Here is a 24735-nt window from a genome sequence, read left to right as displayed (position 1 = left end):
TTTTTCCCTTTTTCCTGCTATTTGAATGTGCCTCCTAAATGAATTGTCTGCTGCCCACGTGGTTTTCAAAATCAATTTATTTTTTAGCTAATGTGTTCCAGATAGATGGAACTCAAAACATATGTTAAAAAATTAAAATTAAAAAATCCTCCCTTAGCAAACAAGTACCCCCCAGTCTTTACAAAAGAAGGTCAACCTTTTCTTTTCTAGTTCCCCTGCTAAAACTCCACAAGGCCATTAACCATAAAAAAAACCACCCCAAACTGCATAAATTGTAGACAAGCCAAAGGAGCTGCCTGTGATTTTTTTTCTTTTTTTAAATAAAAGTTCCTGCCAAAATCTCCCCCAACCCTATTCCCTTTCCTCTTTCAGTTGTGAGGACTCTTTCTCAGCCTCAGTACACACCTCTTCTCATGGCTGGCAATGCATGGGCTGAGGCAAGCATAAACCAGCATATAATTATTTCAAACAGTCATGTCTTCTGCACTGGTGTGTAGTTAAATTGACATACTTAAAACCATTCCATGCACCTTATCTTTAGTGCTTTTCCCAAGGAATGGTGTTTCTGCTGCATTTCAGGTGACAACCACAAGGTATTCTAAAGGTTTACTGACTTGGATATGTACTTGAGAAATAAAGGAAAAGAAATAAAAAAAGAAGTATCCAGAAAGGAACTGTCTGTTCCTTGCATCACTAAATGGCTGCCCATACAGCAATACACCACTGAAGCACATGGAACAATTCACTATTTGGTCCTTCAGCCCTCCTGCATTTAAAATTGAGCATATATTTAGTGTAAAGATAGAGAAAGATTGGCCTAGCACCTATCCCTGTGTTTTGGGGTATTCTGTACTGGGTTGGCAGTAGCTCCACCAGCACCAAACCCCAGGTCTGAGGGTTCATGGTTTCACACATCCACTGCTCTGTGGGCTCCAGGCAGAGCCAGCTGTGCCCCCACAGTGAGAGAACACAGCTACGAGCAGAAAATTCACTGGAAAAGCTGCAACTGTGTAATTACAGTGCTACAACTGTTCCAGTGCAGACAGGACATTAAACACAAACCCCGAGGACAGGCAATGTTTACCACTGGCTCAGCGTTTAAAATGTTCCTTGTCACCTGTAAGTGGACAGTGATGATTATAGCTCAGTCTATGTTATTATTGCCTGATTTTCCCTGTTCGAGTTTTCACATATTGACTCCTTACTCAAGGTCTTTTAACATAGATTTGAAATGTGAATATGTTTTATTTTTTCCCCAGTAAATATACAATACACACTTCAACAGTACTATTAACCAACTTCTTATGCCAATTAAACTTTGCTGCACTAACAATACCAATGAAACACATTAAGAGGTCATACTTTTTTGTGAACAAACTGTAGCCAATAAACAGTTTTTTTAAAAAAACAAATTAAAAAACAATTCTAAGTGCTGCCACAACATCCCTTTTCTTTAAACACATTATTCACAATAAATGTTTCATTTTTTTTAAAAAAAGAAGAATACTTCTTTTAAAATAGTAAATTAAATGGCATTTTAAAAAATATGTACTGTGGTTCATTGGAAGTACACTGTATAGAAAAGAGAGAGAGAAAAAAAAAAAAAAGAAGAGACATCACCTGTAAGATAATGGAGACACTTTGCCATACACAACAACACCTTATGTAATATTGTAAGCAAATTATTAATGAACAAAAATGTACAGAAGCAGATGGACAAGTTAGTGAATATCATGGTACTGAACACCTTTAATACTGACACACATTTACTTTCCAGTGGAAGAGATAAAACACATATTTGAAAGTAATTGGAATGGCTTTATCAACCTCTAATGATACTGAATTTTGAATAGAACAGAGTGAGTAAGGTGTTCCACCAAAGCTCAGCACAAGCTTTTGAATTAAATAGGGGAAAAAACAACTATTGGTGACTGAGTTAAACATTTTCCAGAGAATTACATTTGAATTGTATGCTGAATAGTCTTCTCTTCATGTGGTAATACCAAAATAAAAACCATGCATATGTAATTATGCTGCATTGTTTATCTTACTTGAACATTTTTGAAGTTATGCTTTTAACTATAGTGTTTTAACAAGCAGGAAAAGGGCATATGCTCATTGGTCACATATGTAAATAAATTAATACATTTTTTCCTCAACTTTTTTTGTTTGTAACTTACTAAATAACAGGTCTTGACCATAAGGGAGTTGACTAGCATTTTTCAATAGTCAATAGTGCTGAGTTATAGCTGGTGGCTGTAGTGTTTTATCTTATCATGGAACAAGTTAATGAAATGAAAAGCAACACATATTTAGCATTGTAATTTACTTTTTAAAAATTCTGCCATGACAAAAAGTGTTCTTAATACTGGTGAGCTCCAAGGCAAAATATAAAACAACATAGACTGGTTATATGAAAAGGGTATTTGATGAAAACTTGTGTTCATGGTCAGATAACTAACAGAAATAAGCTCTAAGATGCAATATTTAAATTAAGCATCAAAGTAATGGGTGGGTTAGCCCCACACAATATTCTAAGAAAAGCTTGAGAATTTAGTCTTTGAGGTTTGAGAGGTAAAGAAGACTTGGACAAAGTCATGAAAATTAATGAAGAGACAGGATGCTGTCATTAATGTCCACTTACAGAGTCTGATTTATTCAAATTGTGTATAAACATGCATTATTTCCTCATCGTAGTAGAGTTTGAGGCCACTCACTAAAACACAGGTCAAAGATTTCCTTTGCTTATATCCAACTTTTTGGATGTATTGTATTGCCAGAAATAGACTTAATGCAAGCAAAAAATAATTTGACCATTGTTTTCCTTCCAAACACTAAACATTTTACTACAAATTTAGTGGATCCAATTTCAGCTCTTGCAAACTTCAGGTATGGAACAGAAAGGGTTGTGTAGACTGCATCAAAGCAATTAATGTCATGAATTTCAGTGGTGCAGCTTTATCCTCTATCATACTGTACATGTATTGGAAAGGTGAGACAAGATACTCTGAAATTTTAATTTTTTGGAAGCAGCCTGAGAATTTCTTAATAACAGATTGCATTCTTATCTTCATACTAGGTATTCCTTGTGTTTATGTGGTTTGTTTCTCCTGGAAAATCTCTGTCCTATATTTTGGGCTGGAGAAATTAATGGTAATAATTCTTTTAAAACTGCAAAATAAAAACAGCTTTAGTGAAACACCTTAAGTTCTTTTGTTTGTAGCGAGGTCTATTTTTCTTCCCCTTTACTTTGTGGCATGGGATGGCTAAAAGCAGATACTAAGGGTATCATTCTAGTGAAAGGGTCTAGGCCATCTCATGCTACCTTTAGTTTTCATTTTCACTCTTTAATCTCACACTTCCATCTTCTGACCCCTTCTTAAATAGAAAAAGCAACTATGTTGCTTGCTTTTAAAAGGTTTAAATTGCTTGCTTTTAAAAGGTTTAAATCTGTCTCTAATGTCTTCACTGACATCAGTTTTGCCTGTCACTTTCTCATTTTCACACTCCAATGGAAAACCACCTAACATACTCCTTTACATACAGCGTTATCCAAAGTAGCTTACAGGACGTAAGCCTACTTCACACATTCAGTCTCTTTTTTCTTCATGTCATGAGGAGTAGAGTTTTGTGCTTATCACCAAATAAAATTGCAGTGCAAACTTTAAACATAAAAGTTACACAATTAAAAGTTAATATATGGCACCACAGCCTATTAATTCACATATAGTACAACAGACCAGTAAAAACAGACATGAATATGAACATAGCTAGAAAGAAGGTGAGCTTGCATAGCAATGCAACAAAAGAAATTATATACAGAAGGAAATCCTTTTAATCCTGGAGGGTGATTTTTTTTTTCTTTCTTTTTTTATATACTCCTGACAAGGAATAGTTTAAGGTGGATGGTGTATTAAAGAGAAGAACACAAGTAAAGTATCTGTGGGATATGTGTGGCTGTGTGTCTTTACATTGCATTTACAGTTCTTTTAATAGTACATAAATAAAGAAAATGTTCATTGCACTGTTTAGTGTCATCACTTCCATGAGTTCAGACCTGATGGTCCATCAGAGCAGCTTGCAATGTGTCTTCTCAACTACTCTATAGAGAGAAACAAAAGAGAGAGAAAGAGGTTGTAATAAACCACAGAAAATAAAGCCTATGGCAATATTACTGCAGCACAGGATGAATATTCAATAGGTTGTGAGAACAGGGTTAATTGCTTCTAAGATGAAAAGCGAGGGATGCTAAAATTTAGCACTTACCAACACCATATCTGAGACTGCACATTTCTGGGCTCCTGGGTCACCATTAGCTCTCAAACAGCTATGGGGCAGAAACTGCCAGGAAGTGCTGAGAGTTTGGCTGCAGCAAGAGGATGCAGACATGCCAACAGCTCCACTGCCTTTGTTACCATTAATAAGTTTATTAAACACACCAGTATGCCTGAGCGTGCTGGGATTTTGATGTACTTTTTCAAACAACAGGGTCAAGCCTTTGGGCAGCTGGTACTGCCAGCACGTATAAAACCATCAACATGGTTTTATACAAAGTTTAACAGATATTGAGTAATAATAGGAAAAGAATTTGGAAAGCAATTTCCCTGACCTGGGATGCTGTGGAAAAGGGTGGAGATATAAAATTGAAAAACTGAGCTCTGAGCTACGCAATCAAGAAAAGAGGACCTCCATCTAAGAGAATACTTCTCATCAAGCAACAGGAAATTAAGGAGAAGGCTGAGGAAATCTGTCATTGGCATTTCCAAGACAAGCACACTAATGCTTTGCAAAAAAATTTTTCTAAGTTACTAGAATTCCTTCTCAAATTTCCCCATGCTTCACTAGCATTACACAGTGAGAGATGTGCCATGTAGATGGCTTTGGCATGGCTTATACAGATTTGAACTGGTCCAAAGCATGGAACAGAAGGCCAACATTTCTTTGCCATCACATGCAATACGCCTCAGAAGGTAAGAAGATATGGATAAAGCTTAATCTGATTATCACACACAACTTCCTACTCCCTTCACAATAGATTCATAATTTTTTTTTCTTTTATCTATTTGAGAGTTTTAACTGGAGCTAGAGGTAAACTTACATAATTCACCAGTAAACTGTCCTTGACTGTTTGATCCCACATAGCCTATATCGAGAAGGTCACTGGCATTGCGTTGGTGACCTCCTCGCAAGACTTCACCTTTTCTAGGTCCAGTTGATCCTTTAGAAGAAGATGTTCCTGAAGAGCTGTGGCCACCAGGGGATGGGAAGTTGGGTTTACTATATGGTACGAGTGCCTCTTCTAGAAAAGCAAAACAAAGCAAAATAAATACCTAGAAGCAGGAATAAACAAGCTATTCATTTATGCACATCATATTCATTCATATCTTTCTTTTGTCTTGCTTTACAGCATAACAATTTCACCTAAGAAAATAAGCAACTGTATCCCAAGGACAGAGAAGCCAGCATGAATTTAAATCTTGCTTTCTTGTGAACTCCAAAGTCAGTTTCTATTAATTATAAAAAGTCTAGATTCATTATGAAGAAGAGATCATGAATCATAGATACTTTAATAAAAACAGGTGAACACGTCATTTCCAAAACAATGAAGCTATGATTAGATAGTTGCTTCAAGCCTACATAAATGTGCTTTTCCCTTTTCTTTAGCTAAAATTATGGCAACATTACCTCAATCAGTTTAGATAAAGAACTACAATATCAGCTAATTTAATTAGCTTCCAGAAACTCAGTAATTTCTAATGATGCAAAGTACACTGACAATTTTTTTAACTGGTGTTGAATTACATTGGAAAATATTATATTATACATTGCAGCTGAAATATTTGGGGTGGATAAATAATCCTGCAGCTTGTTTCATGTTCCATTATGAGCAAAAGGCTTACTTTTGCTCACTTGGAATCTTTTTCTGTGAAGACCTGTAATAATGAACTGCTTTCAAGAGCGGGATTAATGGCAATAAGGCATCAGACTGTATGTCTTCATATAGCATGAGGTAAAACAAGACATCACTTCTGATTAGAGTCTCCTGGAGATATTGTTGTAATAATCCAAATCTAAGAAGCATAACAGCAGCACTGATTTAACACTGAAATAAAAACACTATTTTATTTCTTCGCCATGTATGCCAAGGTGTTGGCACTTTTGCCATCTCAGAAGCCGAAGAAAGAGATCTTGCTAAATATAGTTTGATTCAAGAAAGATTATGGGTATATAAGCCTAACCTCAAACACAGCATTGTCCCTTCTGAAGTCAGTGGGATTTCTATTGCTTGAATCTTGCCTTTTTTCAATGCAAATTTAGGCCAAAAGGGTTCTCTTTATTTTGATTTTCCAATTGTCTTTACTCCTAAGCAACCTTTTGAGGAGAAATGGACTTTTTTTGACAGAGGGCAGGAACACAGAAGGAAAAGTTGGTGGGGATGCTTGGAAAGAAAGAGGAGATAAAGCCACTTTTATTCACAAGCTTGAAGCCTTTGCAAAGACTGCAGCAGAGACATAATTAACTTAGAGGAGAGCTAAACGAGAACAAATTTGTGGAAGAAACTCAGGATTTCATTATTTGCCACAAGAGAGTAGGATGTGGGTATTCCCCACATGAGCTGCTGTTGAACTGAGCCTGTTTTTAAGGTAAATCTGTTGCAGAAGAGGGCAGGCAGCTGACTTCTTTCCCTGCCAAAGTATCTCCTTCTGGTCCTGCCCAAGGGACCAGAATATGTGTGCTGCAGGATGTAAGGGCATTATCAGTGCTTTGTGCTACAACTGTGTGCTGAAATGAAAGGAAATGCTTGACAGACGCTGTAAAATGGCATTCAACAGCCACTGTCTCTCCTAAATTATGTTACTTGGTTTTTTTATATATCAAGACCTGACAATAGAGTCAGGTGCAAACCTGGTTTCCAAAGGCTGGCTAAAATATGGAACAGTTTGCATTAAGGCAGCAATAAAGCAAGAAGCATAAATCAGTTTAGTAGAAAGCTGGGCACATTTTTAAAGTATGAAAACAAAAGTCATGAGCATTGCAAAAGAGTTGGAAGAGGACATATATAGTCAATTGATTTGTTTTTCTAGCTTGTGGACTCAGGATAAGGCCTCCTTCGGGTTCAATGAAATACTGAGGAAAACTACTATGAATAAATATAAAGTGCATTATCATTATAGAGCATATGGTATGTTAAATTATCTGTTGTGCCCTCAGAAATAAACATAATTCATAAAATAAGGCATTCTGATGTAAAATAAAGGCTAGGTTTTACACGACATTCTAGCACATGGAAAGTAGTTGTTTCCAGTCCTGAGAATGAGCTCACATTTATTAAACTCTCCAAACAGTGCCCCATGTCCAGGCCAGAAAAGAATAGTGGGAGGCTTTGCTGGTGCCTTTCTCTTTGAAATATTGAGCCAATAATTTGAAGATACAGTTCTAGCCCCTCTGAAATCAGGATATGTGTGCCTAACAATGCTTCTATACCTCAGAAAATAGCCAAAAGGCTTTTCCTGTTATCAAAACTATTGTAACCTGATCTAGACCACTTTCATCAGAGGGGGAGCTGAGAATGTCATATTTGATGTGCTTTAACTCCAGTTCTACAATGAAGCCAGTGCCAGGATCTCAGTGATTTTGTTTATACTGAAAGCAACCAGTGGAAACAGAGATCCCAGACTTAGGTATTTTTATTCTATTTAACTTCAAACTAAAGGTCTTCCTTTCAAAATTTCACTCACAGCTTGGTAACATCTGAATGAAACCCCCTAAGTCGCAAATTATCTATTTTCTGGGAGCTGATAGCTAATAATAGCTCTTTTTTTGAAATATATTGAAAACTGGGACAGAGTGGATTTCCAAAGAACTATGCCATTAATAAAGGAAAGGGGAAGAAACATCATTAAAACACTCAAATTTAGTGATATAAACCAGCATCATGCACAAGAGTAGCCTTTTAAAAATCTACCAGAGACAAGAATGCAGAGCAAGAAAGCTGCAGTGTAAAAGGCTGGAATGAGAATGCAGACAGAGAGGTACGAAGCCCTTGCCCATCTTTAGGCACAAACTTTATGAACTCCTCACATCAGGATAAACTCATAACATCTCCTAGAGGCATCTTTTTTTATGCATAAAAGATACACACTTGCTCTCAGCATCCTGAATTTGACAAGAACAGGATACCTGTAACCACTTCAGTGCAGGGCACTGGAAGTGTCAAGATCAAATTCTCTTTATTTATGGACAGACAAATGCCTGCCCTGTGAGATGGGAATTTTACTACTGTATAAGCTCTGCATCACAGCATAAATGACAAATTCTATTTGTACACTTGTGAGGCAGAAGAAAAAGAAGAGACTTCTTTTCTAAGCAGGCCAGAGAAGCATCCTTAATAATAATTTCCAAAAAATGAGAAGTGTAGAGTATATTTGGGCTATTTTCAATGTGTTTGTACATCATCTAAATTGCAATTAACGTTGCCATTTCACCAAACAGCATGAATTTCACACACTATTTTTATACACACTTCACATTGTGATTTCAGAACATGAACAGCCACTCACTTGTTCATGCAGCCAGCATATTAGGAGGTTTTAACAGTACCATTATTGTTATATTTTAAAATAAGGATTGTATTTAAAGTATTTGCTATGAATGTTACAGGTAGCAGCATTTTCCCTAGGAGTACTTTATTCAGTAAATCCTGTCCCCATGAAAGATCTTTCTGCACACTACTATTATTTCTTTAGTATGTCAACGGTATTAGTGTTTTAGATTAACAAGGAACTTTAAGAGTGAATAAAATCAAGAAAAATACAGATGATAAGAGTACCTCTAGCGTGACTGTGGGAGCTATATACATATGTGAAGAAAGAGTGTAACCCTATAAAAAACTCCACACACAATATAACTCTTTGTTTAAATCTTATTTGTCCTCTTGTATCACTCTAATCAGCACTGGGATGAGATGATTAATGGGTTAAAGAAAACACCCTAGGATGAAACAGCAGCTTTTACTTGAGGTCAAGCTGAGAGAAGGAAACTGCAAGTACTGTAGAAACACAACTCCAGCTCAGCATCACCTCCTGTGCACATTTGTGCAGACTGGAAATCCATTTAGGTGCTAAAGTCATCTTGGGGCAAGGTGCAGGTCCTGTATGAAGGTGAAAAACCTGCGCTGACATCTTGCTGGGCTTAAGAGATGAATGCTGCTTTGTCATATCCTCAAATAAAGAGAAGAGAGTGTTTTTAATACAGCTGAAAGGAATGTCAGGAAGGATCAGCCTTGCAAATGTGAAAAAAACCTGCTGTCAGCTTGGAAGCAGGTTTAAAGAACTGGAAAATATGGCCCTATAAGTATAAATAAATACATCTAACAAAAGATACTCTAAAAATCTCTCTCCTTACTGCTGGCCTGAAATTGTTCCTATTTTCTCCATAGCTACACTTGAGAACATTATTAATTTCCACAACATTGCAAAGAGTGCGCTGAGTCAGGTGCTAATGAGATTTCCTTGTTGGGGGAGGGAAGATAGCTGGATCACAAGCTCTCCTCTCACTTTGCCTTTCCTCGTTTTCCAGCCTGTCCCTTGCCAGTGAGGAGTGAGGTGACCCTAGAGCCTTGCCAGGCACAGAACCCTGTGGGCTTCGTATTTCTGAGTCTGAAAGATTTTTAGCCTGCTAACTTTTTCCCAAGGAAAAGTTTCTCAAGAAAGTCCTTTCTTAAAACAATCTTGGCAAACAATTCTCCTTTCTCAAAACAATCCTTCTCCAGGTGGTGTTTTGCTGTTTCTCTAGTTTAAGCAATGGGATTAGAGAGCTGTTGTTCCTATTCACCAATCATGCTAAGTCTGTATCGGAACACCTTATAAAAGCTAGTAAGAAATAGAAAATAAAGCCTTCTTTTTTCTATGCTCTTTGCCTTCTGAAATATTTGGAGTCATTCTTTCATGTCCTACAGCGACAGAACCCCTCAGCAGAGGGGCGCAGCGGCCGCCTCCTCGCCTCGGCCGGTGCAGCGCGCACACACCTGATCCGAAGGCTTGTTTGTGTTGGGCTTTCCTGAAATCCTCTTGGCGGTCTGGAGAGCTTATCCACTCCTGGGCTTGCCGCTGCCACTCTAGTGATGTCCTAGCGGGCCGGTCCAGGGAGCTCTTTGTGTCATCTACGTTGGCTGCTGCGTGCTGCCTCTCCAGAGAGCTCCCCTTCCTCTCGGCAGAGGCTCCGCGCTGGCCCGGCGCTACGGGCTGCCTTAAACCCTGACCGGGGGGCGGGTCGGGTGGTGGTGGAAGATCTAAAAAACGTCAATAAGATTCAGGTGAACTGACTTTTGTTTTTGCCCCTTTTTTTTTTTTTTTTTCATGTTATTTTTTTTTGTTTGTTTTGGGTTTTTTTGTTTTGTTGGTTTTTTTGGGTTTTTTGTTGTTGTTTTAGCTTTTTTAATTGAAACAGAAGGTCTGGTTTCAATGCTGAAAAGGAAAGTGCCTTGCAAGTGGTACGGGCCGCTAAATCGGTTGGTTTTAAAAGGAGGGAATTTCATGTTAACCAGAAAAGGGTTTCGGCTTCCGCTAGCTCTTTATTCTGGTTGCTGTTTTTCCACCTCCTTCTAACTTCCACAAAAATCCAGAGTCTGAGCCCTGACTTACACTTCCAGGCATGGGATTTATTTTCTATTTTCTGTGTACTCCAGCTGTTTTGTTCAGTAACTGCAAGGAATTAAGAAAGACTGTGGAAAACTAATCAGTGCCAGTTGACAATTTCCCTCCACCATACTGGAGCTTGCTTTATCCTGGTTTTGAGCTACACTTTCAGCTCAAGGTGTAAACTCAAAACGTATTATAGAACTTAATCAAAATGAATAAAATGCCACAAATACTGGGGAAAATTAATTGTGAAACCTACTCTCATTGAAAAAGCATCAGAACCTCTCTGACCAATGTGTTTAAATGAAACCAACAAATAACGGGTGCGCATTTTAGTCAACGAAATGAAGAGCTAGTCTTCAGAGACTAAAGGATGGCCACTCTTAGGTTTAGAAGTCTTGCAATTAAAACACAATTTCAGCTAACAGAAAGACACTTGCCTGGTCTCTAACGACTTCTGTCCTTTTCAAGCTTGTGACTTGGACTACTATGATGCTTATAGAATTGAAGGTCAGCCTTCTAATCACGTTTGTGGGGGCAAAAGTGAAATTTTTTATTAGTCCACGACCCAAGGTAATGATAGACTCAGGGTAATTGTAATTCTAAATGCGACTTTTTAATGTAAACTATATGGTAGACTCACAATAGTCCAGATTATTTAAAAGAAAAAAAAATCAGAAAATGGAAGCACCTTTAAGCATCATAATGAAAATCCTTCTGTATCATATACACATTTTATACAAGGAACACTTTTTGATAATTCTGTTTTGGGGCAATGGATAGCCCAAATAAATCTCTGCAGCCTCACCAACTTCACAAAAACCTATGTTAGCATACAGTAGATTTAGGTCTGATTTGTTTTCTCATCCTTTCTATCTTACTGTGTTGTGAAGGTTTATCAAGGAGTTGAACTTGGCTTAGTAACAGGCATGGAAAAGTAAACCTCTGTTTTGCCTGCAGGGAAGTTTGATGATTATAACTCTAGTGCAACTGAAATTCATTTTATAAATTGGTCAGGAGGCCTGTGGAGGGAGTTTATTTTAAAGTCTCTAATCCAGCTTTATATAATGCTTTATATAATGGTACACAGAATTTTTTTCATGTCCTTGCTGTTAGAGGTGATACTTATACCCCACATATGGAGCAGAAATGCTTCCAAAGTTGCTGAGATGTCAATCTAGTCAACCTGTCTCTTACAGATAAATGAGGATATGCAAGTTATTTGTGTTTGTAAGAGAAAAAAGTTGTATCCAGTGATGCTCCTGCCCCTTTGCTTACAGCTGAAGTGCTGTGCCACAGATTGAGATAAGCACCCTCTGGCAAGAGCAGCCTTTTAATAATCTGTCAGGGAGCTTGGTGCATGCTTTATGTTCAGCACTAATTTATTTGAGAAATTTTTCATTATGAATATAGATGCGACCTTTCATGACAATGACTATACTTGAGTTACTGTAGGTGGAAGCAGGAGGGTATGGGAACTTGCCAATGTTAAAATTGCTTTATAGTGCTGGCTTCCAAAATGGCATTTCTTATAATTGATTTTATTGCGATCATAACCAGTTAATGTACAGAACCACAACACTGGCAGCTGCTTATGCAATCTGAAAGAGAGATTACTGAAGTTGTGATTTATAAGTACTTTGTGGAGATGCATTGAATCCAATAAACACAGCCACAACATGACATTGGACTATGCAATTTTCCCAGATAAAATATTTACTGTTCAGTATAAGCAAAATTCTCAAGTAGGAGCATAGAAAAAAAATTAGTTAAAATTATTGCAGTATTAAACTTTAAACAGACTACCCTACTTCAGAAATTTCTGTCTAATAGTTGTTATTAATTAGATACTTAAAAGGAAAGAAGGCTTGTACTTAAACTATACTGCATGTTCTAGAGCTGGCTACAACTCCTGGAATTACTGTAGAGTTATGGTGTTGATCTACTGTTAACCTGATTATTGCTTTCATCCATCCACAAAACAAGCATAAAGACTGACTTATGCATAGAAGTGAAATGAAACATGTTTGTAAATTTCCTTGGCTGCTTTAAACCTATGGATGAGTTAAAGAGAAAATTTATCTTGTAATGAAGCTTCACAGAATTCTAGAAGAACTACAGGTACTTTGGAATTAACACAAACTGGCTCTGTCCTGACTACAAACTTATTGAGTTGTGTTACAGGTGTCTGAGAAGATCTGTAAGAACAGTTACTAATTGTAGCCAAACATCACCTGACTTAACTGTTTCTTCACCTCCTTACTCAGGTTGACAGCCACAGTAACACCTACCTGCCCTTTTTAATAAAAGCTGGAAGAGAGCTTAATTCGGAAATGTGGCTTTTGATTTGCTCTACAACTTACATCCTGCATTGTAAACCGTGTGCCTTAGTAAAGAACTAAATATTTTCTGCTCTCTTTACTGGGTTGATAGAAAGAGCCCATGTATCTGGAGTCTTGAGTTTCTTCCTCCAACTCCATTGAGAATAGTCTTGCCTTGCTTTGGTTTTCCTACCTGCTAAAGGGGTAACAGATGTCAGCTAAGTTAGAAATCTCAGCTTCTCACAGGAAGACTTATTACCACATAAAGGCAATCATGTCAATCATTCCATCATGTCAATCCCTTCAGAGAGGTTATGAATTTAGAAATGTAGGGACTTCAGCGGGATTTTCAGTGAGGATACCCACAGTGGTAACACTGATTCACCCCACTTCCATCTAAATCCCATTTATCATCCAGGTGGTTGGGAAAAAAACCTGAAAGCCTGCACTGAGCTAGTAACTTTCTAGGTCAGTAGGATGTCATCCAGACTTTCATTTTGAAGCCTCTAATGGCAGGATTATCAAACCTGCAAGGCAATTCATAAGTGCATTGGTGGGGAGGTGATGGTCTTATTGATTCAGTAATGCAGGGATTGTGATTGAGGATCTGTAGGACAGCAGAGTGCCTGATAAGGGGGAGATGGATATTCAGTCTGGGATTACTCCAGTCCTTCTTTCAAAAGAAGAGCATTGGCTAAATGATTCAGGCACCAGTCAAGGTTTGGCACAGCCTCTCATCATTAACTGGAAAAAGCAGCAAGTTAAAGAACCTACAACCATAAGGACACACCTTTCTACCTGTGCCAGTGATTTCTTCTCCTAGGGGTGATAATTACTGTGACATTTAATAAGCCTCTGAAATACTTTACAGCATCAGAAAGTAACTATTTTCTCAATATTAAAAATTATTTTTTAATACACAGTAAGAAGTTAGTAGCAAGGCATACTAACATAAGTCTTATGTTCCAGTTCTCCTTTTCAAACCTGAAGCATATTTCCCTTCTGCCTCCTTTTTTATTTTTTTTTTTTTTGCATATCCTGCTCAGCTAAGGAAGGGCTTTTAACTTCAGTCACACAGTTACCATGCTGCAAACTATATGACAGATTCCACTGTTTTGCAATTCATGACTGCATTGTTTCTACGAAAATAAATTATTCCTCCAGCACTAACACTAAAACCCTCATGGTCGTTGTTGGTTTTTTGTTGGTTTGTTTGGGGTTTTTGTATCTTTATGGTGGACTGTGAGTTCAAGAATGAAAATTTTGATCATTGAGGGATTCATAACATATTCTTCCTCTGTGGATTTGCTGTTGTCTCAGTCTTTCAGGATGTGGAAGTGAAAAAACAAGTTGTACAGCAAGAGAAATATGAAGACTCCATCTAGAGTCAGTCTCTGGAGGCTTCTGACCTGCAGCTGAAGGAAATGGGTTTTAGGGGATTTGTGTGGATTGCTGTCAAAACTAAGCATGAAGTTGAACCCTCAAATGCTTACAAGGTTTGAGATGTGTGTGCTATGTGTTAAATATTACAGTTTCTTAGGTCTTTTGCACTGTCCCACATGGTTACAGTTAACAAGGAGGAAGCACTCATGATGTGTATGGGAATGGGCAGAGAAAGCTGGAGCTTTCTTGGTCAATGAAAATTGAAAATGACAGACATCCGGTATGTGATGAGACTTAAACATAGGATACCAGGGCTCATCCAACTGGGAAATTTGAAAACAACTGGCAAGCTGAGTATATTCTCACAAGAGAAATCCAAGAGGAAGCAGTTATGAGCAGGGATATACTGGAGATATCTGAAAAACCAGAGAAAATGTATAGTGATGCTTTTCACAGAATCAGGATGACCCAGGGCTGAATAGACTGGCCTGGATTAGGGCTTGGAATTTGTGGACCTCTCCAAGGCTCTCCAATTGCTCATTCTAGCTATAGCTTAAGGATAGTGGTATTGTCTGTCTTTGTAAAGTTCACTGCAATATTTCACAGAAATACCATTTTTAATTTTTGCACCCCAGAGATTCCTGAATTCATTTGTTTACATACATGCAGGTGGCAGCAGCAACTTTTAGTTTCCTTAAGTGACAAATGATCTTTTGCAAATTTAACTATGACTCAGACTTGACATTACATTTTAATGACTCATATTCAGTAGGAGTTGAAGCGGAAAACTGTACCATTTGTGTTTGTTTGTTTGTTCCTGGGTTAATACAGGATGGGAACAGTTCCTCAGTTGCTCCAGGACATTATAAACATTGCAACATATAGCAAGGATTTTAACTGGGTTTATAAAAGACAAATATTAATCTAATGGCAGCTGAAAGCTGTTATGGTTATTGCCCATGTCTGAGAAGTTGAAGGAAATAGTGTATTATTGGCATTCTGATTTAAATATAGGAAAGAAACTCTGTTAAGATTACTATTTTATAAAGGATAAATAAAAGGCAATAGCAGTTTCCTCTCTTAAAATGAAGGTTAAAATTGGATATCTTTCACTAATTTCAAACAATGCCAAATTTTATGATGGAGTCACTCTCTGAGAAGCCCCACTTCCATCTGTCTCATGACCTGAACTGGACCCCCATTAATTTTCTGGTACCCACGTTATTGTAAAACACATCTGTAGCAATAGTATTTAGAAGCAGAAGGATTAGTGTCCACCATACTGAGTGCACTACAAACTCACATGTACACAGAATTTGTGGCCTAAGAAGCTCACAGTTCAGGGTGACAGGATGTGGCACACAGAAGGGTAAACAAAACATGTACAGCAAGAGTATGGCCAGCACTACATGTGACATCCATAATTTACCAGTTACTGTTCTCATAGACACATCTATTCAATGGATATGTGTAATAGAGAGGCCTCTGTAATACATCCACAAGGGGAGGGAGTTAATGTTTAAAGGAACTCGGATCCATAGGAGGAGAATCTAAGCTACTTTAAGCTGTTTACACAAATAATATCATAGTGAGAATGAGCTGTAGAGCAGGAGATGCATCAATAACCCCTTCAGTGAACACTCTGATCACGTCAACACCTACAGGGCCAAGGCCAGGGATCAGAAGAAATGAGGGGGAGGGTAGCCAGCTGGCCACCTTCCTATCCTGTCTTCCTCAAAAACTAACAGGCACTAACTGTGTCTTTTGCCAGACTCAAGTAGGGTAGGCAAAGAAAATGGAAGACAGAGCTGATCTTAATTATTAGAAGTGCAGAACAGACATGCTGAAATTTCCAGATGGGAAGTAGTTGTAAGAGAGAAGTGGAGATGTAAAAGAGGGAGACAGAGTCACTGAGGTCAGTGGATGCCAGGACTGAAGCAGCACGGACAAGAGGCGAGGCAGAATCATGGGAAAACACGGCATGTGTTGCTGTAGCTGTTGGGTGCTTGTCAAAACCAGCACAAACCAAACAAGTCTGTGGGAGCGGCTCTCTGCTTCTCCTTAGGAATTCATGACACAGCTGCTGCTAGTGGTGGCTACTTTCAGAAAATGTAAAATTTCCCACAATGTCGACTTTTGTGCAATGCAGTCATTTTGGGGCAGGATTTATATCAAGATCTGAGAAACCCTAAGAGGTGATGACATGTTCAGAGCAGCAATGGGGAAAAGCCCCTCGAACACTCACCCGAGCCCCACACTGCAACCTGGGGACCCCAAGTGCACCAAAGCAGAAATGGACTGTACCCCATATTCCTGAAAAGGTGTCTCTGCCTTCTCCTGCTGGGCACTCCTGGCTGCTGCAGGTTTTCCTCCCCCAGCACTCACCGTCCGTGATTCCCTCCCGGCGATGAGGCAAAGGGGGCTGCTCCAAACGTCCGCCCTTGTGTTTCTTGGTGGGCCTCTGCCTCTGACCCTGATTGACAGCTGCACTGGTGTTGCTGTCAGTAGAAAAAGGACTGCCTGGCCGAGGTCGCTGAGAGGAGGAATATGCTTTGCCTAAAGAAGAAGAAAAAAAAAATAATAAAGAGAAACCAGATGAAAAAATGTTATTGCCTTGAATGTTCTATTAATGTCTACTCTATTGGCTGTTCTATTAATGTCTGCTCCGAAACATTGAATCAGATCTAATTCTCAGAGGCAGGCAAGTGTCCCCTCAAGGTACCCACTGATAAGAACTGCTTTAAAACACACCACAAGTGCACTAGAGAAACTTGGCGTTCTTTTGTCTTTAACTTTTATAATTAAAATTATTCCATCTGTTGTGATAAAACTACTGTATGCCATGTAACTCCTACCTGCTCTGTGTGCTGAACAGATGTGTCATAACAACTCCTCAGCCTTGAACAGGGAAGGAAAACAGTTCTGCAATCATATCAAATTTATCTCCTCCTGCCTTCCACTTACATGTTTTCTGAGCCAGATTCCCATTTTAGGGGCTCCCATATGCAGTGTGAATCTGGAGTAACTCCAGCAAGATAAACAGAACTGATTTTGCAAGCTATGTAGCATTGTAGCACTGTATACTTAAGGGCTCTCTTTCCTCAAGAAATAAAAATGGAGGTATATTTAAATGCTAAACATTTCCAGTTAATTTTCAGTACTCTTATTTGTTAAAAATATATATTACAACTTCAGATTTGTTTATATATATATATATATAAAAATATAATGTCTGTTGTGTATATATATATACATACTACATATATATGCTGTATATATATATATATATATACTATTCAAGCTATATGATTTCTTTTAAAGAAATATCTTTGATGCTCTTCTGTGGAGCAGATAATTTAAAGCCTCAGAATTTAAAGAGCACAATTCATCTACTACACTCACATCCTCTTATCCTGATAATTTTATTCTGTTAACTAGGCTTAATATTTAATGATAAGTGATGAAAATTAAAAATCACCATCTTTTGTTCATATGTACATCGTTCCTGTGAAATTTTGGAGATGTTAACATCTTAATTTATTTAGAATTGGTAATTAAAATTCTTACATATTTCAATGGTATCTGTAGTGGAAAATGCATAAGCCAGTCTGAATTTCTGCTCTTTCAGTGCCACTCTAGACCAAATCGGTGTAAGAGATGATAGAAAGTGGCAAAATGGGTGATTGCTATTTTTCTGGTCAACTAGCCCCATGATAGGAAGGTCTTTTTATCCTCTGGTTAACTTGGACTATGGTATAACCTGCAGAGGGTCATGTTTTCTAACAGATATGCTTACTTCCAATGTGCTGCTACATACAACCTGATCTAGAAAAGCTTAGGGAGTAATATGGAGCTCAGCATCCTGTTTGAAACATCCTCAGCACCAAGAGGTGAAAAAGGTGAAGAAGTAGGCATAATCTCTCTAACATGTTGTTTCACATTAATACATACATGTTGGGATAATATTTCACTGTTTGACTTCAGAGATTTCATGACTGTCTCAGGTTTATCTTCTACCTTCTGACTGCTGTGCTCCCTGAGGAGGGCACTGCTCTCAGGCAGGCTTGTCCCCAGCTGCACAACTCTGCCAGCTATTGGAGGTTACCACCTTTAAAGCCCTCCTTTAGGCATTCCCTAACCCTCCTCTAAAAAAAAAAAAAAAAAAGCCGAATTGAATTTACATAGTCTGAAAACAATGCCTTTGCTAACCTAGCTCGTTTTAACTGAAATTGGGTTACAAAACACCCGCCCAAGCAGCTAATTCTGGAGCTGGGAGAAAGCAAGGAATAAGCACTTGGGAACATTAACCTCTATAGCTGGCACAGCTGCAGCCAGACAAAGACAAGTGATCAAGCCCTTGTTTCCTGGATAAGGATAACATAGCAGAAAATGTTAAAATTTCATTTAAAAATAAAAATTAAAAAAGACTCCTATTGCAAAGAAATTCAGATGTGAGACTGAAATTCCATGCCAGCTCACAGCACGCTGCACAGATGTTTTGCAAAAATAAACTCACAACATGCAAGTGCAACTAGTGAGTGTAGGACGCAGATTCTTCACACTTATTCTTTTGACTAAAGAAATGTGATTATTCATTCAGAATGCTAGTTTTAAAAAGAAATAGGCACCAAACAGTCTCTTTTATCCCTCCAAGAAAATGAGGCAAAATAAATAGCACTGACCTAAATCATACATGGGGCAAACACAAATGATGTGCAGACTCCCACAGCAGTCTTTTCAATGCACTTCATAACTGATTACAGCATCTTGTATTTGTATGCAGCTTTTCCAGTAAGAACTGCTGAGCAGTGTCAGACTTTCTGCAGCAGATTTAGTGTGTTTAAGTGGAGACAAGGATGAATCCACTAATTCTTGATTTAATTTCCCAAGGGTGTTAAAAAGGAAAGCTGTTTGAACTTCATGGCAAATCACATGATGGCTTCTGGAAACTGGAATCAAAGTGTCTGGCAGGAGAGACACATTGCATCTGGATTCACCAGTGCCTCTCAGGCTTGGCAATCAAACATTCCCACGTGAGGCTATCAAGCTGGGCATCTCCTTTAGTATCTACCGCTGAGAGTATTTCACAGCTGTTCTAAATGGGTGAAAACAACTGTCCAGACTGCAGAGGAATAAAGAGTCAGGACCTTCAGGCTCCCTTCAGAGCAATGAGCAGGGTAACATTGCTGCTTCTGCACTGCCAGACGCTGTGCTGCACTCTTCGGGCTGCTGTGGGGTAGCAGGGCTCTAACAGCGATGTCTGACCCAGCCACCCTGCCCTGTGAGGTGACACATCCTGCACTGCAGTGAGCAGGGGGGGTACTTCTATTTGCTGAGGTCTCTGCCAGGAAAGGAAGGGAGGGCTGTTTGTTTACATGTGGGGTTTTATTTTATTTCATTTCTATTTTGCCTGCTGGATCATTAGAAGAATAAGAGGGTAATAATCATAAAGTCTCTACCACAGCTGCTGGATCATTTTTTGTACCCTAATGGTCTGTCTGAGGAATTACAGACACACTCACTTTAAGGGCATTTGTGACCTAATCAAGCTAGGAAAATACAACTGACAAGGGGGCTCTCATCCTTTCTTTCTAGTTTCCATTCACATAGCTACAATAAAAAATCATATTTATTCTAAAGTGTCTGTGTTTGTGTGTTGCTTGTGTGTCCATTTACTTCTGTTATGAGTGTGCTTGTGGTGCACTTTTCAGAGGTTTGATACAAGTGGCAGTAATTTTGGTGAATATTAGCATTAACTTTTACTGGAGCAAACACCACCAAAAAAAAGGTGGGAAAAGATTTGCTCCTTTCATTCAGAATCTGGAAGTCTCTTCAAGGAAAACAGTATATTTAAAGTTATAGTTTTATCAGATGTGTCCAGGCTAGATAGGTTAAGGTCTACATGAGTTTTCTTGTTTTGTTTTGCAGGTTTTTTTTGTTTGTTTGTTTGTTTTTTGGTTTTTTTTTTTAAGTGATAGGACAGATTTACTCAATTTTCCATTTATAGAAGGCAACATCTGAGGGCTTCAGCTGTGGTGGAATAATCTTTTAAGGATGACTATGTCTGACCAAAGCCAGTGGTAAAAGTCCCAATGATTTGAAAAAAGCTGGATTTTAGGACTTTGCCATCAACACTTTCCTTTATTCCAAATGTTCCTAAAAGGTAGTCCTTGCCATGAAGTTATTGCCTACAATTTTCAGCCCCAACACGTAAGACTTTCTCTTAAATGCACACATTTTACTGAAGGAGAGACTTCATACCAGACTAATAATCTAAAAAAATTTAAATGAGAGAAATATTATGGGACTTGTCATCCAGAATTAGCTGGGAAAGCATAGGAAAAAATATGACCCAAGTTCATACTTTGCTATTAGATTTGTGGATTTGTGGATTTTTAGTAATTGCAGTTATTTTGACAAGACGAAGGAAATACAAATCTATCCTTTTTTTTTTTTACAGAATAAAGAAAATATTTCTTTATATTCTTTTTAGTAGAAACAAAACATATGAAACTTTACAAATAAGAACTAAGACATATTTAGTTTTCATTAATTAATTTTAGAAGATTGGCTGCTTTCAAATGTAATATGCACTTTACCTGTGTTACATTATACTTGGTAAATTCAGTTGGCATAACCAAAATTAAATGTTATCAAAATATATTAACTTATTGAATTAAGGATTTTTAAAATCAGCTATTAATTAAGCTTTAAACAGTTTGTATTGTTAACAATCAAAGCACACCAATTCACCCCATGCTCAGAAAAATTTCACAGAAAAACACACTTTTGCAAGATGAAATGCAACAGAATAGCAGGGAAAGAGATTATAGTTTAAATGTGATGCTCATCACTAGAAATGTGAATGATTGTGAGGAGATTTTTCAGAAAATGAAATCATCAGAGGCTGCAAGGCAGAATTAGTAATCTCTTCACCGAAATATTAAATGAGCCTATGTCAGTAAATCCAGAGCAGAGTCAGCACTGAGGACAACTGCAGCAGACCAAAGGTGCAGATTAAAAGCTTGTGCTATTCACTACTTCAAATCACTAAAAATAAAACATAAAGGCAAGGTTTCATTTAAAATATACCAATAAAAGCACCTCCATCCACCTTATCCCATGCATGTTAGACAAGTGTGAGACGCAGTTTCACTGAGAGAACGATAGGCAGAGACACCCTTCATGCAGAAAGCATCGACTTTGAGGCTACAAACCTGTTCTTGTCAGGCTGGTTCCATCCAGCCTAAACCCAGCTTTATCTGCTGCTGCAACCAGTGCTTGTGCAAAAGTGCCGCTGGTAAAGATGGAGTCATCTGAGGAGCTACCTACACTAGATCTATGGCTAGAAAAGTTACGGTCCTCATCAGACGCAGAACCCCAGCCATTTACCATTGAACCTAAAAACAAATGTAGGGCGCCAGTGAGTGGTGCACATTGGATACTCTTCGTTCACCTAAAGCCTAAAGACCCACTTAATACGTCCTTTTTCAACAGGAAACCCAAAATTCATTTGACAGAGCTTGGTAGAGAAGAGCAATATTCATCTCAAGTTTAAAGACCCACTTATTGCGTCCAAAACAACACTTATTGTGCTTCACAACACAAACCCCAAAGTTTATCAGACAGAGTTTGGTGCAACAGAGCACTATCAGAGCTAGGTGTAGCTTGCTCCATGTAGCTTTGCTAGTGCAAACAAAATAATACATATTCTCTACAAATGCAAAAGCTACACAGTAAATTTTTTTTGAGAATCAATGCTTTTGTTCCTGTGATTGAATTGAACGTATCTGGTATTGTTATTTTTATTTTACTTGACTTGTTACAAATTACTATCTAATTTGATATTTGCCAGACCAAGTCTTAATTTTGGACTGCATATATGTAAGTCTCAGTAGATATGGCTAAAGCCAGACCTGGGTTTCAAGAGCTACTCTAAACAAGACTTGTACCATGTAATTCTGTAAATCAAAACCTTAAAATAAATGAGCAGTTTTAATGGCCTGAAAATAGCTGATCTAAAGAAGTTCACTCTAGTGGATTAAAATAACTTTTTTAAAAGGTTGAAAATAATTAAGATTCAAGAGCAGGGCAAGTATATGCTCAGATTTAACACTGAGTCAGTTGCTAGACCAGTGTTGGCCCCGTGGTACCTTCTAACTATGGAATACCACCACTGCAGGAGAGGAAGGTGATAACAACATTATAAAAATGCAGTCAGAAAACCAGATACCAGAAAACCTACATGAAAGAAATACAGAAATCTTGACACAACTAAAATATCAAGAGCAAAATAAAGAAGGAAGGATAGATCTTATTTGCTCTTAGCTTATATTTTCTTTTATTTTTTCTGAAGCATGAATCAAGCATCAATCAGCTACCCATCAATTTCAAAAGCTATTGCTCAGTTCATGATCTTTTTCCCCGAAGTACTGTAATTCTGTTTCTTTCAGGGTTTCAGATAAAGATGGTGAAGTTCTGTACTTCTAAAATGTCCCAGGGTCATCCTGCACTGTGCAGTGAAGGAGAAGCCAAAGGGAAGAGCCAGCAGCAAATTTTGCTCCAGGAACAGGGCAGCCCTGTTAAATGAGCTACCAAACCCAGGTGAAGAGCAGAGCTACCTGAGTGCTTTTGGGACCTGAGCTGCTGCATGGCATTGCATGGTGCTGTGTGGACACAGCGAGTTCTGAGACACTACAGGCACCACAGCCATCTCAAAATACCTGAAATGTGCTTTTTAGCAACAGCTATGTGTTGAAAAAAAAAAACCCCAAAAAAGGCCAGTGAACCTGTGAGAATCTGCAGAGAACTGGTTTTCAAAGGCATGAAGACGTGTGGAGGGATACCTCACGGCCCTGACTTTACTCAGTTAGCAGAGCTGAATTTCTGTAAATGCACATAAAATGAGTAGCAGTACAGTAGCCTTTTTTTAATCCATGTCCAAGAAAGCTTTTCTGTGTTTAAAATTGTTAAGTAGTAAATCAATAATGACCTGCTTATTGGTTAATTGATAGGCTAATTAACTAATGGTGGTGTCAAATATTAAAGATGTCCTGCAAAAATAGGTCATGAGCACAATAAATGAATCCTGGAATTCAGTAGCATGCTGCACCACAAAGCCCAAGAACAATGGATTATTTTGTGATGCTGCAGTGACCAAACCTTTTAATGTCAGAGAAGTGGCAGGGTACAATAACAAAAAACCATGCACTCCTCAGATACAAGAAAAGAAACCAAAGAGGTCTGTGGAGGTCTGACAGGCAGGAAGTGTGTGAAGTGCAACAGAGAGTGACAGAGTTTGATTCTGCTTGCCAAAAGCACACATAAAATTGTTATTTTCCAAACAGACTCGACCTGATGCAGACAGATGTGAGGGAGCCCAGATAACAGGAAGGGAAGGCTAATACTGAATTTCCTCTGAGAAGACATTTTCTGAACTAACAATCAAAGTGCAGTAGGACATCATAGAGAGAATGGAGAGCAAAGGTGCTTAGCAACAGTTATTGATGATGTCTGAAAAGACACACTACAGATAAAACACTTAATGAAGATGTAAGGAAGTGAAATGCTATAACTGAGAACATTTTCAAACAACCACTTATAGACACATTCCACAAAATATGCGAGCACAAGCTGTAACATAAAAATGTAACTAGAGGTACACATATCAATGGATGATACTTAGACACTAAAAATTTGACACGTGTGCCATTAATTTCAGGGCCCAAGGGTTTTGTGTCATATATTCTATTGTCTATGTAGAGGCATATAAAATCCTATGCAGAGCACTTTTTGTTTTCAGTGTCATGGTCCATGAGACTATGGATATATTTAAAAAACTTTTAATTTCTATTTACCCATATTGCTTTGTCCATTTGCTAACCACAGCTGATACACAACATACAATGCACACGGTAATTTGGGTGTGACACTTTCAGGGTACGTATAGTAGCTGTTTTTCATTTGCTTTGTTAACCAGTCCAAAAAAAAAAAAAAAAAAAAAATCTCGTCTTAGGTATGCAACATACTGAAAATCTGCAAAACGACCTAGTGTGTGAATACAGCTATTGTTCTACACACTTATAGACATGCCAGTTTTTCTAAAATTACTTACATTTTTATTATCTGACTGCCAGTTTTCAAGGCTAACCCTATAAAAAAAGCTCTGTTCCTCAACTTTTCTATACTCCCACAGACAGCAAGTATTAGCAAGGCTGGGAATAGTGTGCCTCTGGCTGCGGATCACTCCTCCTTCCTCTCTCCTCCAGCAGCTGTTCTAGGAGGGACCTGTCATGCTGGAAGCGTAGGTGCTCTTGCAGGGATGTGAGTTTTACTGGGATGTCATGACCCCACCCGGAGTTGTGCATCCATTTTTGGGGTCCCTGGCACAA

The 24735-nt window shown here is 38.2% G+C and overlaps 1 protein-coding gene across 1 annotated transcript in view; it reads right to left on the bottom strand.

The window, feature by feature from the left end:
* Nucleotides 1-1225: 1225 nt before the first annotated feature.
* Nucleotides 1226-24735, bottom strand: part of ROBO2 (roundabout guidance receptor 2) — an 85253-nt gene continuing 61743 nt past the window's right edge. The window contains exons 13-15 of the mRNA XM_066340909.1: nucleotides 16730-16900; nucleotides 5099-5299; nucleotides 1226-4102 (exon numbers count right to left, since the gene is read on the bottom strand). Of these exons, the coding sequence (XP_066197006.1) occupies nucleotides 4101-4102; nucleotides 5099-5299; nucleotides 16730-16900 (374 nt within the window). The 3' untranslated portion in view covers nucleotides 1226-4100. The remainder of the gene's footprint in view (nucleotides 4103-5098; nucleotides 5300-16729; nucleotides 16901-24735) is intronic.

Source organism: Sylvia atricapilla, chromosome 2 (genome assembly GCF_009819655.1).
Source record: "Sylvia atricapilla isolate bSylAtr1 chromosome 2, bSylAtr1.pri, whole genome shotgun sequence".
Lineage (NCBI taxonomy): Eukaryota > Metazoa > Chordata > Aves > Passeriformes > Sylviidae > Sylvia > Sylvia atricapilla.
This window is presented reverse-complemented; position numbering and strand designations above follow the sequence as displayed.